This window comes from Chaetura pelagica, unplaced genomic scaffold (genome assembly GCF_000747805.2).
Source record: "Chaetura pelagica isolate M959 unplaced genomic scaffold, ChaPel_1.0 scaffold302, whole genome shotgun sequence".
NCBI lineage: Eukaryota > Metazoa > Chordata > Aves > Apodiformes > Apodidae > Chaetura > Chaetura pelagica.
The window spans coordinates 348,020-361,353 of NW_009952561.1; the positions used below are offsets into that span (position 1 = coordinate 348,020).

The following is a 13,334-nucleotide window of genomic DNA, read 5'->3' on the forward strand; positions in this document are numbered from 1 at the left end:
GGCGTGGGACCCAGGGGGATGCCCCACACCGGGCCCTGCTCCCACCCAGAAATGCTGTGGATGGGGGAAATCCCGCTGCTGTGGTGCTGCTTCCCGGGGATTTCCAGCTGGGAGTTCAGCTCAGTTCCCCAAACACCCCCGTGGAGGGAGTTTCCTTCCCCATTCCCAGGAGGCACCTGCCACCCCACGGAGCAGAGGGGACGTGCTCCACAGCATTCCAACTGGAAGAGGGGAGATTTAGGGAAATAAGGGGACATGAGGAGGGAATTCTTGGGTGTGAGGGTGGTGAGAGCCTGGCCCAGGTTGCCCAGGGAAGCTGTGGCTGCCCCATCCCTGGGGGTGTTGAAGGGCAGGTTGGATGGGGCTTGGAGCAGCCTGGGCTGGTGGGAGGAGTCCCTGCCCATGCAGGGGGTTGGGAATAGAGGATCTTGAAGGTCCCTTCCAACCCAAACCATCCCGTGATTCTAGGATTGTCCCCATCAGCCCCAGCTCCACCCGAGGCAGCACCACTCACCCCGTGCATGTTCAGCCTCCGGGCATCACCTTTCAGCACCACCTGCGGGAGAAGAGGAGGCAAAGGATTTAACACGGGAGGGACTTTTGCCAGGAGCAGCAGCAGAAACAAGCCAAGCAGGTCGAGTCTGGTTGCACCGAGCAGTGTGTGCCCAGCACAAGGCTTTTAAAAATCCCATAGCCCAGCTGGGGATGAGCAGCATCGGTCCCTGCTCTGTCCCCTCCCACTCAGCCCCAAATTGCTGTGGGTCCGTGCAGGATCATCCGTGGATTTTACCTCCTTGTACCCGAACCGCTCACTCTGCGCCTGGTGCCGCAGTTTGCTGGGGAGAGGGGGGAAAAGGCACAGTCAGTTTCCATACAGACATGGCATGGTTTGGGTGGGAAGGGACCTTCAAGATCATCCAGATCCAACCCCCTGCATGGGCAGGGACACCTCCCACCAGCCCAGGCTGCTCCAAGCCCCATCCAACCTGCCCTTCAACACTGCCAGGGATGGGGCAGCCACAGCTTCCCTGGGCAACCTGGGCCAGGCTCTCACCACCCTCACACCAAAGAATTCCCTCCTCATCTCCAACCTCCATCTCCCTCTCCCACTTTTCATCCATCCCCCTCATCCCATCCCTCCCTGCCCTTGTCCCAAGTCCCTCCCCAGCTTTCCTGGAGCCCCTTCAGGCACTGGAAGCTGCTCTCAGGTCTCAAATCTCCCTCTTCCAGTTTTAAACCATCACCCCCTTGTCCAAAAATGAAAACACCTTCCAGCTCAGAAACACATCTTCCCCCAGCAAGAAAACCCTGTTTCTAGATCATTTTTTAACCCATTTCATTTGGAAAACACCCCCAGGGATGGGGCAGCCACAGCTTCCCTGGGCAACCTGGGCCAGGCTCTCACCACCCTCATGGCGAAGAACTTCTTCATATCCAACCTAAACCTTCCCTCTTACAGTTCAAAACCACTCCCCCTTGTCCTGCACCCCCAAAGGGTCCTGTCTGAACAGCGTGGGCAAAAAAACCAACCCACTGGGGGGTGGGGAGAAGCCGCTGGGAGCTGCGGTTGTGCGGGAGCAGCCCCAGGGGCCCCGCGCTGCCCGCAGGAATCGGCAGCGAGCGGAGATAAGAGCCGGCAGCGCCAGCCCCGATTGTTTTGCCTTGAGAAGTCGTTCGCGGGGGCAGGAAACGCTCTATTTCCAGCCTTTTGCCCGTCGGCAGCTTCCAGCCCCGCTGTGACCTTGGCCGGGGGATAAACCGCCTGGCAGAGAGAAGCCCAGCGAGCCGCGGGGACAAGGGGATCGTTCCCAGCGTCTCCTCCCACCCAAGCACCGAGATGTGCTTCCACAGTCCCAAAGAGATGGCTGGGAGAGGCAGGGGACGGGGATGGAGCTGGGACATCCCCCGCAGGGCAAGCTGAGCCACCCCGGGCCCTGCAGAAACACCAGCTGCTGCTTTGGGTTTAAAAATAGCCCTCCCAGGACAGGGAGTGTAATGTGTAAAGGCACATCCTCTCCCGTCCAGCTCTGCCCCAACACAATGTGTCCCTCTATGTGCTCCCCTGGAAAACAAGAGCCCCTTCCTGCGTTTCCTGCCCTGCTCCAGCCACAGGGGACCAGGGCTGTGCCTGGCTGGAGCAGGCAGGGCAGATCCTCATGGACAAGCAGCTCCTGTGTTCTGTTCCACAACAACGGGGTGCTGGGGAGGGCTGGGGGTGCCAGCCCAGGGATGCTGACCCACCATCACGCCCCCCCAACGGGCTCACCTGATGAAGTAGCAGCAGAAGATGAGGCTGAGCACAAAGACAAAGATGCCGGTGCCAAAAATGACCATGTAGATGTTCAGGGGCAGGTCCTGGAACGTGATGGGAGGCATCGTGCAGGGTTTACTGGGATAAATCAGCCCCAGACTGCAGGAGCACCCTTTTGGAGGGTGGGGGAGAGAAAGGACAATGTTTAGGATGGGAGAAGGAGAAAAAGAGGTAAATAAATAAATTTTAAAAATGTGCTGCGAGAGCAGGGAGAGCCTGAGTTGACTCCATCCCCTTCAGAGCTTGCAAAGTGGGCAGAAACCAATGCCAAGACATGGTCTCGTGGCCTGTGAATTGGAGACCTCCCCAGGAGGAGCAGCAGCCCCTTGGAGCAGCTCAGGCTGCACACACTGCTGCACTTCCATGGTCACAAAACCATTCTCCAGGGGCACAAACGTACCCCAGGCAGAATCCAGGCAGCTGGGAGGAAAGGAGGCCCCGTGCTTTCATCTCCAGAGAAATACATGGAGGCTGGAAGGGGATTTAGGGAAGGACAGAGAAAAAAAAAAAAAAAAAAGAGCTTGAAAAACAAGAACAGTTGGTGTCTGATGTTGCTCTGTGGGAGCCAGAAAGAGCAAGTGGTTGGTTGGTTCCTGGTGTTAGGGGAAGTGCTGGGGCTGTGCAGGAGCATGTTCAGCACCACAGCGACCAAATCCCCTTTTTCAAGAAAAAAAAGTGGGTGTCAGCACACACCTGCCACTGCCTGGGCCACCACATCTCACTGCAAGGTCAACACCATGGGGGAAATGCAGAGGAGGGTGTCAAGAGCTGGGGACAGCAGGGCCACCCCAGGAGGGTGTCCAGCCATCCATGTGGGAAAGGGACAGCATTGCAGCTGCCTTTGGTGGGAGATGATGCAAAGTCAAGCTCTGGCACTAAATAAGCACTGCTTTTTACATCTCAGAATCATGCTGACCCCACAAGAGCTGGAGCTTTGATTTCTCGTCAGCCCTCACTCAGAGGGGACTTGAAAGCTGAGCAGCCCCCAAGCCCCATCTGTGCTTCTCAAAGCATCTCCCCCTGCCCCTTCTGCTCAGCACCCTCTGCTCCCACCCTGCACTATCTCATCAAAAAGCTCCTCCAGAAACACTTCTGGGTTCAATTATAGCTCACTAAACCCTCCGCCTGTTTCTCATGAGAGGATGAAATTTGCTCTCCACCACAGAGAGCAGACACAGGAAGCGAGCAGGCAGCAGAAACCTCTGCACAAGTGAGATCCCAGGTTTGGTCTGTCTGACTCCCTCCTCACTGGGACATCTGCACAGCAAGGGGAGCCCGAGCAGGATGGGCAGGCAGCTCCCCTGGGGTGAGATCCTGCCCTGGGACACTCCATTCCCAGCTATTCCCTGGTATCTGCTTTCAATTTGTATGTCCCGTTGATGCCACGGCCAAAGACACCAGGGGCAGAGATGAGCTCAGCCCTGGGGGCCACAGTTTGCTGCTGTGCAGCCAGAGCAGGCACCAGAGCAGAGTCTGGACTGTAGGAAATGGGGTTTTCCTGCTACCAAGGGCTCAGCCACTTGTCAATCTTTGCCTCCTGTAATTGCCGGAGACAATTCATCAGTCACCTCATTCACATAACAAGAGTAGGAGGATTTGTTTGTTGAGTCCTGCTCTCCCAGCCTCCTGCTCTTGAGACCACCAGGTGCAGAAAAAGACAAGGGGAAAGGTTTGGTTTTTTTTCCCCATTTCCCTGCTGGAAATGATTGATGAATGTTCCCCTCCCCCCCCAAAAAAAAAGTAGATTAGCTCTGAAAAAAAAACCACAACAACAACACTGAGCAACTAAGTGAGGTAATGCTGGTGCCCAGGGAGCAGCTGCTGCTGGATGGAGGAAGCCTCATTTGAAGCTGGCCAAACAGAGCACTGGGTTGTGGAAACATTAAGGGGTCACAAGCAAACAATGACTCTTCCTACATGGATTTCAAACTGCAAACTACTCCAAGAATCCCAAGCACCAGCTGCTCCCCCCACACCATGAGAGCTGTGGTGACAGAGACAGCCCCAGAGTTACAGCCTCATGAGGGGCCCCAAGGGCTGCTGCTGAGCACTTGCTCTTCGTGTGCCACCACCAACCAGCCAGGGGTGACCTGGACATGCTCTGTGGGCAGCTTCCAGGGGAAGCACGAAGCAGGCTGGGAAGGAGAGCCCCAGGGATGACAAACCTTGCTGATCCCACCCTGACCTCCCCACCTTATCCCTCTGCCCTTGTTTTCCAGGACTCAAACCCCAACACACAAACCCCTGCACATCACACCCAGCCCTCACACCTCTGCACATCACACCCAGCCCTCACACCTCTGCACATCACACCCAGCCCTCACACCTCTGCACAAGGTCATTCCTACGCAGCAGCAGGGAAATAAAACAACTGAGGAGGAAGAAGAGCTGCTGTAACTTGCAGCCCTGAACTGAAGGAAGCAGAGAAGAGCCAGTCTAGCATGTCCCTGCCAGCCTCAACACAGCTGGCAAGGCTAATTTTAGACTCACCAGCTGAGCAAGGCTCATTCCTGTGAAAGAGGCTTTCAAGAACTCAGGAGCTCCAGGCTGCGGCGCCGAGAAGCGAGCGCGGCTTCCGAGAAGTGCCCTTTCCTGGCCGGGGAGCAGCCATGGGCTCAGCTGGGATGAGAAGATCCTGCCCCACGAGCCCTGCAGCAGCAGGTCTCAGCCAGGCAATGGGAAAAGCAAAGTCCTCCCGACCCTGGCCAGCCCCTTCCCCTCCTGCTCCTCCCCACGAGCTCCTCGAGGCTGGTGGGCGCCTGGGCTGAGCTGTGGTTTTGATTAGCACAAACCCCCCGGCCTGACAAAGGCGCCTGCATTTTTAGTTCCAGGGGAAAGGATCAAATCTGGCTGTAATCAGCACGAAAGGAAGACCTGAAGGGCATCAAAACCAAACCGAAACAACCCATTTTCACCACCCTAGCTCTGCCGTTTTGCGCCTGAAGCCACAAGCCCCGAGTACAGGGTGGTAGAACAAATAGCTGAAAAATGAGGAAACGGGCACCACTAGGCACCCGTGGAAGTACCCACAGACACATGCTGACTCTCTGGGTTCTTCTCACTATGCACAGATGCTTGGGAAGGTGGTTCATTCACTTTGCCTGCAAAGTGCTTTTCATGCAAACTGCAAAAGCTCTTCTTGGTGAGCTGAAGCAGCAAGGGCACAGTTGGACCCTCCAGCTGGCACCTCCTCTGACCCACAGAGTTCCCTGATGGATTTAAGGACTGAACTGGCCTAGATGCCCCTGTCCCAAGCTGTGGCAAGGACACCTGGTGCCTCCTGGCCAGTTGAGCTGGCTACTGGAGTGATCCCAGCCCTGTTCCAAACCCTACAGCATGATTTTAACCATCACAACTTCACTAAACAGCCCAGCCAACACCCCCACAAGCACAGACCCTCATGCTGCAGCAGCTCCACATACTTTGGCCCTCTGGACACAACAATTTACAGAATTCCACAGTATTCCAAGTCAGAAGAGAGACAACTTTCCGACCATACTGCGCAGGCACAGACTTTTTGCTGAGCAGAGCTTCTCCCTTACCCCAATTCTTGTTCAATAAAACAAATGGAAAACTCAGCAGGTCATTAAATAAAACCATTCTTTCTACTCCCACACAAAAGCTGTGGGCTTTGCATCAGAAAATTGGATGCAGCTTCCATGTCATTTTTGCTGGGATGCTGGAACAGGCTTCCTGAGAAAGTTGCTCCTAAGCTGAGCAGTTTCCCAGGGGGAAAAAACAGCCCCCCAAGAAATAGTTACCTGGCTGGTCACTGCCAAGTGCCCTGAACTACAGCTGAGCAACAGGAAGAAAAATTGTGATGCCAAAGAGGAGCTGAAATACCAAGGCTGCCCAGCAAACACAGCCTGTTGAGATATTTTGAACACACTTTAGGTTGAAAATGTGATTTCTCAGGTCTCAGACTTACTTACACCACCAGCCCCAGTCCTCAAAAGGCCCTCAGCAGCACACAGAGAAGTAATTTTGCTGGACTCTGCTGATTTGAGTATTTGTGAGCTTGGGGCTAAAAGCCAAACTGTGCAAGTCAGATGCCCACAGCTGGTCCCCTAAACCCACGTCTTGGCCTTTGAACAAGGGTGGGCTCTGTTTGTGGTGTTTCCCAATGCCTGTGCCCTGGGAAGCTGGTGAGAGCTGTGGCTGCTCAGCACCTCTAAAAGCAAAGTCATTCTTACTCAGGGTATTTCTTTTAAATGCCAAGTTGGCATTTTCTGCTGTGGAGCACTGACTTGCCCCCTGCTTCATGGAAACCCACACACTCACCACATGCCCAGGGCCAACTGCCTGCAGGACCAGAGGCTTCTCATCCCCCAAGTTGCACAAGAACACACAAGGTATGTGTTACAGGAGAGGAACCCACTGGTTGCATTATATTTAGCTTCAAAGGCTGCAACTCTTTCATAAATTAACATAACCCAGCCTTTGTTGCCCAAGCAAGGCTTTGATGGTGGAATTCCCAGCGCAGCTTCTCAACTACTTAGTCATAAAAATAAACCACTTCTCATTTAAACCAACCCCCCCCCCCCCCCCCCCCCCCATGTGCAAACTCAGTTCCACGTTCCTGAGAATTTCTTCCAGCAAACACGAGAGCAGGGAGCCAGGGCCTTGTCCGGGGGCCTTTCAAAATCAGTTTATTCCACTTCTGCAGACACGCGGAAGAAGGTTGTGGGTTGTTTTGTTGTTTGTTTGGGGTTGTTTGTTTTTGTTTGTGTTTTTTTTTCCCGTTTCAGCCAGCACACGAAGAGAAAGCACGGCACGTTCATGGAGCAACCAGCTTCATTCCTGGGAGCTGAGCAGGACTCGCTGCTCTGAAAATAAACCCGACCCCGAACCGTCCCCGCTTCTCTCCCCTCCCCCGGCCGCGCTGCCGGAGCCTTACAAAACATCCGAGCGGTTATGAAACCCGGGAACCCGTTGCCACACGTCCCATCCCCGGTAGATGGCGACGGCAGCTCATTTTTTCCCAATTTTTGAGCCTGTTTTCCCTGGCTCCGCCTCCGCGGGGCCATGGCCGGGAGCGGGGCCGGGCGCGGCCCTAAACCCGCAAACCCCGCCCCGACCCCTCCGCAGCCGCCCCCGGAGCCGCCCCCGAGCACCCCGGAGCTCCGGGAGCTCCGACAGCAGGGCTTTTTGGGGCCACCAGCCACCAAGAAGCGTCAGGCGGGGCTGCTGCTGCCATCGCAAGCTCCTACCACGCGCGTTTTTGCCACCTGGTTCCTGCCACGCGCGTCCCCGCGGGACCTGCACCCACCACACACCTTGTGTGCCCTGCGTGCACCTGTGAAACGGGCACAAGAAGAGGGTTCTGCTCAAATGCAGCCCCTTCATCCAGCAGAAACGCTCTGCACAGGACCCAGGTTCGGATTACCTGCTCCACGTGTCACCTGGCGGGAGCCCAGCCTGTCCTTCTGTCTGCATCAGCCCTTCTGGGGAATGTTCTGGAAGACACCGAGGTCCTGCTGGCTCTCAGGCTTCTGCCACGGATGGTTTGGGCCACGCTCAGCATCACCATCCAAACCTGGGATCCTTCAGGTGACCACAAGGACAGCAGGGGGCTGTGAAACTGTTCCACGTGCCCCCATATGGCAGCATTGTGGGCTCTGTCCTCCTCCACCAACAGCCCTCCCAAAATCAGGGTCCTTCCCCACACCACACTTGGATCCCCCAGGCTCTGCAAGCACACAGCAAGGCACAGCACACCACGGGCTCTTGTCAGGCATTTCGCTCTCTGGATTAGCTTGCTGATCCTCCAAACATCACCTCCCCTCGTGCTCAGAGCCTCCCTGATCCCAGCTTTGTCAGACAACAGCCACGCTCTGCCTTTGGGGGCTGCTCAGCAGCAGCAGCAGGGAGGGAGCTGCGCAGCAGGAAGGAGCACCCAACGGAACTGCCAAATGAGGCAGGAGACACGTTACACACCCCAGGACCTTGCCAAGCTGCACTCCTCCCCGCCGAAGCTTCTGGCATGTCCAACAGCCCCAGCAGCACCCAGGACTGGGGCAGAGCGTGACCAGCCCCTGCACATTGCCCAACACTGCTTCCTCCTTCCCCAGTGTCTGCAGCCCTTGCTGGGGGTAACTCCAGCCCCGCTGCCAGCACTTGAGCTGTTCTCCCTGCCTCTGGGATGGTGCTGTGCTGGGAGCACCCGGGACACTGCAGGGGTCTTGCAAGAGCTGAGCCCCCAGCCCAGGAGCTGGGGAATCACACAGGCAGGACATCTCAGCCAACAGAAGTTTGCTCTCCCTATTGCACCCGGGCTAAAGGCAGGCACTGCCCGGAGCAGGACTACCTGGGGCCACCAGTTTGCAATAACGGGGTGATGGGGTGTCCCCCAAGCTGAGCAGCTCAGCCCTGGGGCTCCTCTGGCTCCGTGTTCCCATGAGCTCAGCACAACACACCCCGGCAGGCTGGGGAGCTGCGGGAGCGCTCGGGAAGGGGAGGGAGAGCGGGGCTGTAACAGGAGCGGGTGGACAGTGAGTGCTGGGGGCGTGAAGGGGCAGCCCGGCACCCATGGGGCCAGTGCCACCACAGACACTGGCTCCTGGCCAGCTCCCCCATCCCTCTGCAGGCAGCAAAGGTGTTTTTCCAAGCCCCAGTGGCCAACCTGCCCTGCTGCCAGCGCGGGCGATGGGTGCCTGCCTCTGGGAGAGCGACATCGCCACCTCGTGAGGATGGATGGTGACCCTAGGGACTGCCAGCCCGGCTCTGCTTTCCACCAGGCCCCTCCCTTTCTGTCCCTACTGCTAGAAAACAAGTGGAGAGGCCCAGCACAGGCACTGGCCACCAGTGGGCTCTGACAGGTTCAGCCCCTGGACAGAGGAACTGGGAGGACTCAGGTCCACCTCAGCCCACAGCACTGAGGGTGATTCTCTCCTGCTGACTCCTGTGCCAGATCCCAGCCTGGACCCACCAAGTCTGTCCCAAAGCACACAAGGGATGGCCAAGATCTTTCCTTAGCACTGTCTTTATTTTTACTGGTTAACACTAGGCATGGAGGACACCCAAACACTACGACGAAAGGCCTGTTTGCCTGAGCCCACACACCAACCTAATTCACATTGTTACATGGACCAAAACAAATGGGAAACAGGACAAGGAACACACAGAGCTTTAGTCTCCTGCGAGAGAGGGAACTGACTTGGCAAATGCATCTGCCATGTGGGAGAATGAAGCCTTGGAGGCTTCCTGGAGCCAACAGGGATAGACCAACCTGAAACGTGGGGCTGAGTCCCTCTGGAGGCATCTTGGAGTGAGCAGGCTGGGAAGGAGGCTATACTTTAGGCCTACCTAGGTGACAAGATTGCAGGTTGAGGGCCTATATTTTACCACTAGGAATAACCCACATGCCTGGGGACCCCCTGAGCTGAGGGGGAGGTCCAGGGACCAGCTGCATGTAACCCATTAGCTGCCAAGCATCTGCACTGTGAGGGAAGCCCCTATCTCTGCCATCCAGCAGGCACAGGGTCAGATGAGCGCCACACACCACACTCTCACCACACAGCCCCCCTCGTCCTCCTTCAAGCACTCCTCTTCAGCCTCAGGGCATTGTCCAGGGCGACCAGCTGGCGCAAGAAACCCCGGTTGGGGATGATACCACGGTGGTCCTTGACTGTCTTTATGGCTTCTACAAGGGGCATGTGGTGGCGGATCATGAGGTAGGCGAGGACCAAGGTGGCTGACCTGCTCACCCCGACAGCACAGTGCACAAGGATCCTTCCTGGGGGTGAAACACAGGGCCCATGTCACAGCAGACCAAATTCCCCAATTAAAAAAAATAAAAAGAAATCCTGAGGACCCAACTGCTTGACATGGTGCCTCCTAGAGCTGTAGCCTCTGGGTTCCTTACAGGGACCTTAAAGATCATCTCGATCCAACCCCCCTGCTATAAGCAGGGACACCTCCCACCAGACCAGGTTGCTCAGAGTACCAGCCAACCTGCCCCTCAACACTTCCAGGGATGGGGCAGCCACAGCTTCCCTGGGCAACCTGTTTCAGTGTCTGTATCAGCATATCCTGATCTCCCAAAACAAACTGAACAGGACCAGCTGCAGCTCAGGACACAGGCTAGGGCTGTGACCTGGGGGACCAGCACTCTCATCCAGCCTATTGCCTCTTTGGAGGAGGTGATCCAGTGCAGGAAACACCATCCCAGGCTAGAAACACCTTTGTTTTCTATGATGCTTCGCAACAGGATGTCAATCCAGCTTCCCAGCCACACAGGGCCAGTTTCTTCCCATCCCTAACTCCCCACATACACACACTTCTCTCCCGGGAAATCTTTCGCCACTCACCCTCATTCAGGGCTTGGTGGATGAAGTCAGCTGCAGGGTAGAAGTAGGGGCTCATGTCGAAGGAAGGTGAGTCGTGGGCCTCGATGCCCAGGTAGCGGATGCCCGTGCCCTCATAGTACTCAGCACCCCCCCTCCACTTGCTGTGCGAGGCGTTGAGGATGTGGGTGATGCGCAGCTGAGCCAGCTCCCGCCGGTTGGCCGCTATATCTCTGCAGGGGGGAAGGAACAGTGCAAGGGGGAGTGATTTAGAGGAGGTCAGTTGAAGTTTCCAAGGGCAGGGCAAGGGCTCGTCCTGTACATGGACATCTGAGAAGGCTGGATGCCAAGGAAACGTGCCAGACTCTTCTTGAACTCTTAAGTCAATCTCAGTCCCTGACTCCATGGGCACAGCAACCCCACCTACCCGGCCACAGAATCAGAGAATGGTTTGGGTGGGAAGATCATCTAGATCCAACCCCCTGCATGGGCAGGGACACCTCCCACCAGCCCAGGCTGCTCCAAGCCCCATCCAACCTGCCCTTCAACACCCCCAGGGATGGGGCAGCCACAGCTTCCCTGGGCAACCTGGGCCAGGCTCTCATGACCCTCACACTAAACAATTTCCTCCCCTCTGCACAATCATGTTTGTCCCTCCTTTGTCCCAATGTCCCACACCCATTGTGCCCTCCTCTCCCTCACTTTCCCCAACCAGCCCCTTTCCCAGATTTGTCCATTTTACAAAAATACTCCAGATTCCCCAGTTCTTGTCCCCTTCTGATACATACTGATCTCCCAGGTAGAGTCCTGGCCAGACCTCATCAGCATGATTACAGGCTGTCTTGCCCGTGTACAGCAGCCGTTCCAGCTCGAAGACGCTGAGGATGGGGGGGCTGTTCCGCTCCTCCCGTGAGCCTCGGCTCGGTGACCTGGTGCCATTCCCGTAGAACCTGGACAGGAATGCCATTGGAGCTGCCGAGACCCACAAGGCATACCTGGGGGTTCGTGAAGGCCGCAGGGTGGCCTGGAGGTCACTTCTGCTGCTGCTGCCACCCACGGTCCTGTGACAGAAGCAGTGGAGATACCATCAGAAGAACTGGGAACTCCTCACTCCATCCTTCTGGTAGAAATACTGGCCCAAAGGAGCCAGTTCTCACCTTCCTGGTGAGAGGACTGTGTCAAGTCATCTACCCACTGGTTCCCAGCAGGAGACAGAGTATCACCTGCACTCCCTTCCAAGAAGCAACACTGCTAGGGAAAAATTTGTGATGCCAGGGCTGATAAAGGCAGCCAGACTGCTGAGTCTCTACAGGCTGAGGTTTTGCTCCAGCCCTGTGACTTTGGGTTGAGGCCACATTGGCAAGATATGTCCTACACAGGACCACCTTCCTTCCGAGCTGGCTCTGGGGCTTTGCCTGCCAGCAGGACAATGCCAGCTCAAGAACTGAAGCTGCCAACCTGTGATCAGGAGCAATGAAAGGCAGCCAGGTCTGGGCAAGCCACCAGGACTGGGGAGGAAACCCCCCCCCAAACAGGTGGAGGATTCCATATGGCACCACACAGAGTCTGGCCAGGACCCAGACTCCTACAGACCAGGCACAAAAGCCCATGGGAAGGGAGAGACAGGATTAACCCCTCCAAGTACAGCAGTCCTGCCACAGCATTTGAACATTGAGGACTTGTTTGGGGTGGGAAGAGTTAATTTCCAAGCATGAGAAAGCTCATTTTACAGAGTAGATCCTCTAGGACCAAACTCTGCTCTCAAACCTTCAGATCATGTGGACACTTGTCACACATCAGCAAGAAACCTCCCAGGACAGCCTTTCACAGGCAGGGCAGTTAACAGTCCCTTCAGCCAGACATTCACCAGAGCTGCTTTTCCTGCTCATTTGCTGCTGTCCCACTGACAGAAACCCTCAGACATGAGAATACAACTCTCTTTCCACCATCGCACTGCTGCCCTGGAAGGTTTCCAAAAAGCATCCCATCCCAGCCCCCCCAGCAGCAGCTCAGCACTGGCCACTTGTCTCTGGGACTCAAGGCAGGAAAGGCATCGACCTTGGGCTGCCCAGGCTGGATCAGCCCGTCCATCTGCTCTGACACCTTGCCCAAGGCGCCGGCCAGCAGCCAACGGGGCAGAAGGAAGGAGCCTCCAGCCATTTCTTGGCAATGTGCAGAGGAGGAAAACATGACAAGGGCATGGAGAAGCTCTGAGGGAGTCCAGAGAGACTCATGGATGGCTCCCTCCCCACTCCCGGGAGGCAGTTCAGTCCCTGCCTGGCCCCCCGTGGTGCTGCACAGGAGAGGTCAGCCCTGCCCACACTGCTCGTTCCTGGCACCCAGAGCTCCCTAGGACATCTCCCCTGCCCAGATGAATTCTGGACTCCTTCATGCTGGGAATTCAGAGTTGGCAAGCCCACCTGGAAAAAGCATTCAGCACAGCCATGTGCCGGGGGCCTTAAACCTGTTGTGACCTTGGCTGCAGCACAGCCACATGCCCTTCAGCCCCACATGCCCCCAGCCCCGGGCAGTGGTAAGAAACAAACAGAAGGGTCTGAAAAAAGCAGCTAAATAATTGGTATAAGGCTTTAACCAGCCAAAGAGCAGACCCTCTCCTTGCCACAGCTGGCTGGATAAAACAGCAATCCACACTTATCCTGGGATGTAGCTCTAGAAACCCCAGGCCCAGAGCTGCCTTCCAGCACTGCACCCCCAACCCCACCCTGCCAGCCCCCCCT

At 56.4% G+C, this 13,334-nt stretch overlaps 2 protein-coding genes across 2 annotated transcripts in view; both read right to left on the reverse strand.

Annotated features, from left to right (window-relative positions):
• Positions 1 to 2,376, reverse strand: part of TTI2 (TELO2 interacting protein 2) — an 8,246-nt gene extending 5,870 nt beyond the window's left edge. Inside the window, exons 1-3 of the mRNA XM_009993246.1 lie at positions 2,267 to 2,376; positions 791 to 836; positions 453 to 556 (exon numbers count right to left, since the gene is read on the reverse strand). Coding sequence (XP_009991548.1) covers positions 453 to 556; positions 791 to 836; positions 2,267 to 2,376 — 260 coding nt within the window. The remainder of the gene's footprint in view (positions 1 to 452; positions 557 to 790; positions 837 to 2,266) is intronic.
• Positions 2,377 to 9,278: 6,902 nt separating this feature from the next.
• Positions 9,279 to 13,334, reverse strand: part of DUSP26 (dual specificity phosphatase 26 (putative)) — a 4,905-nt gene continuing 849 nt past the window's right edge. The window contains 3 exon segments of the mRNA XM_009993214.1: positions 9,279 to 10,046; positions 10,621 to 10,829; positions 11,385 to 11,657. Coding sequence (XP_009991516.1) covers positions 9,847 to 10,046; positions 10,621 to 10,829; positions 11,385 to 11,657 — 682 coding nt within the window. The 3' untranslated portion in view covers positions 9,279 to 9,846.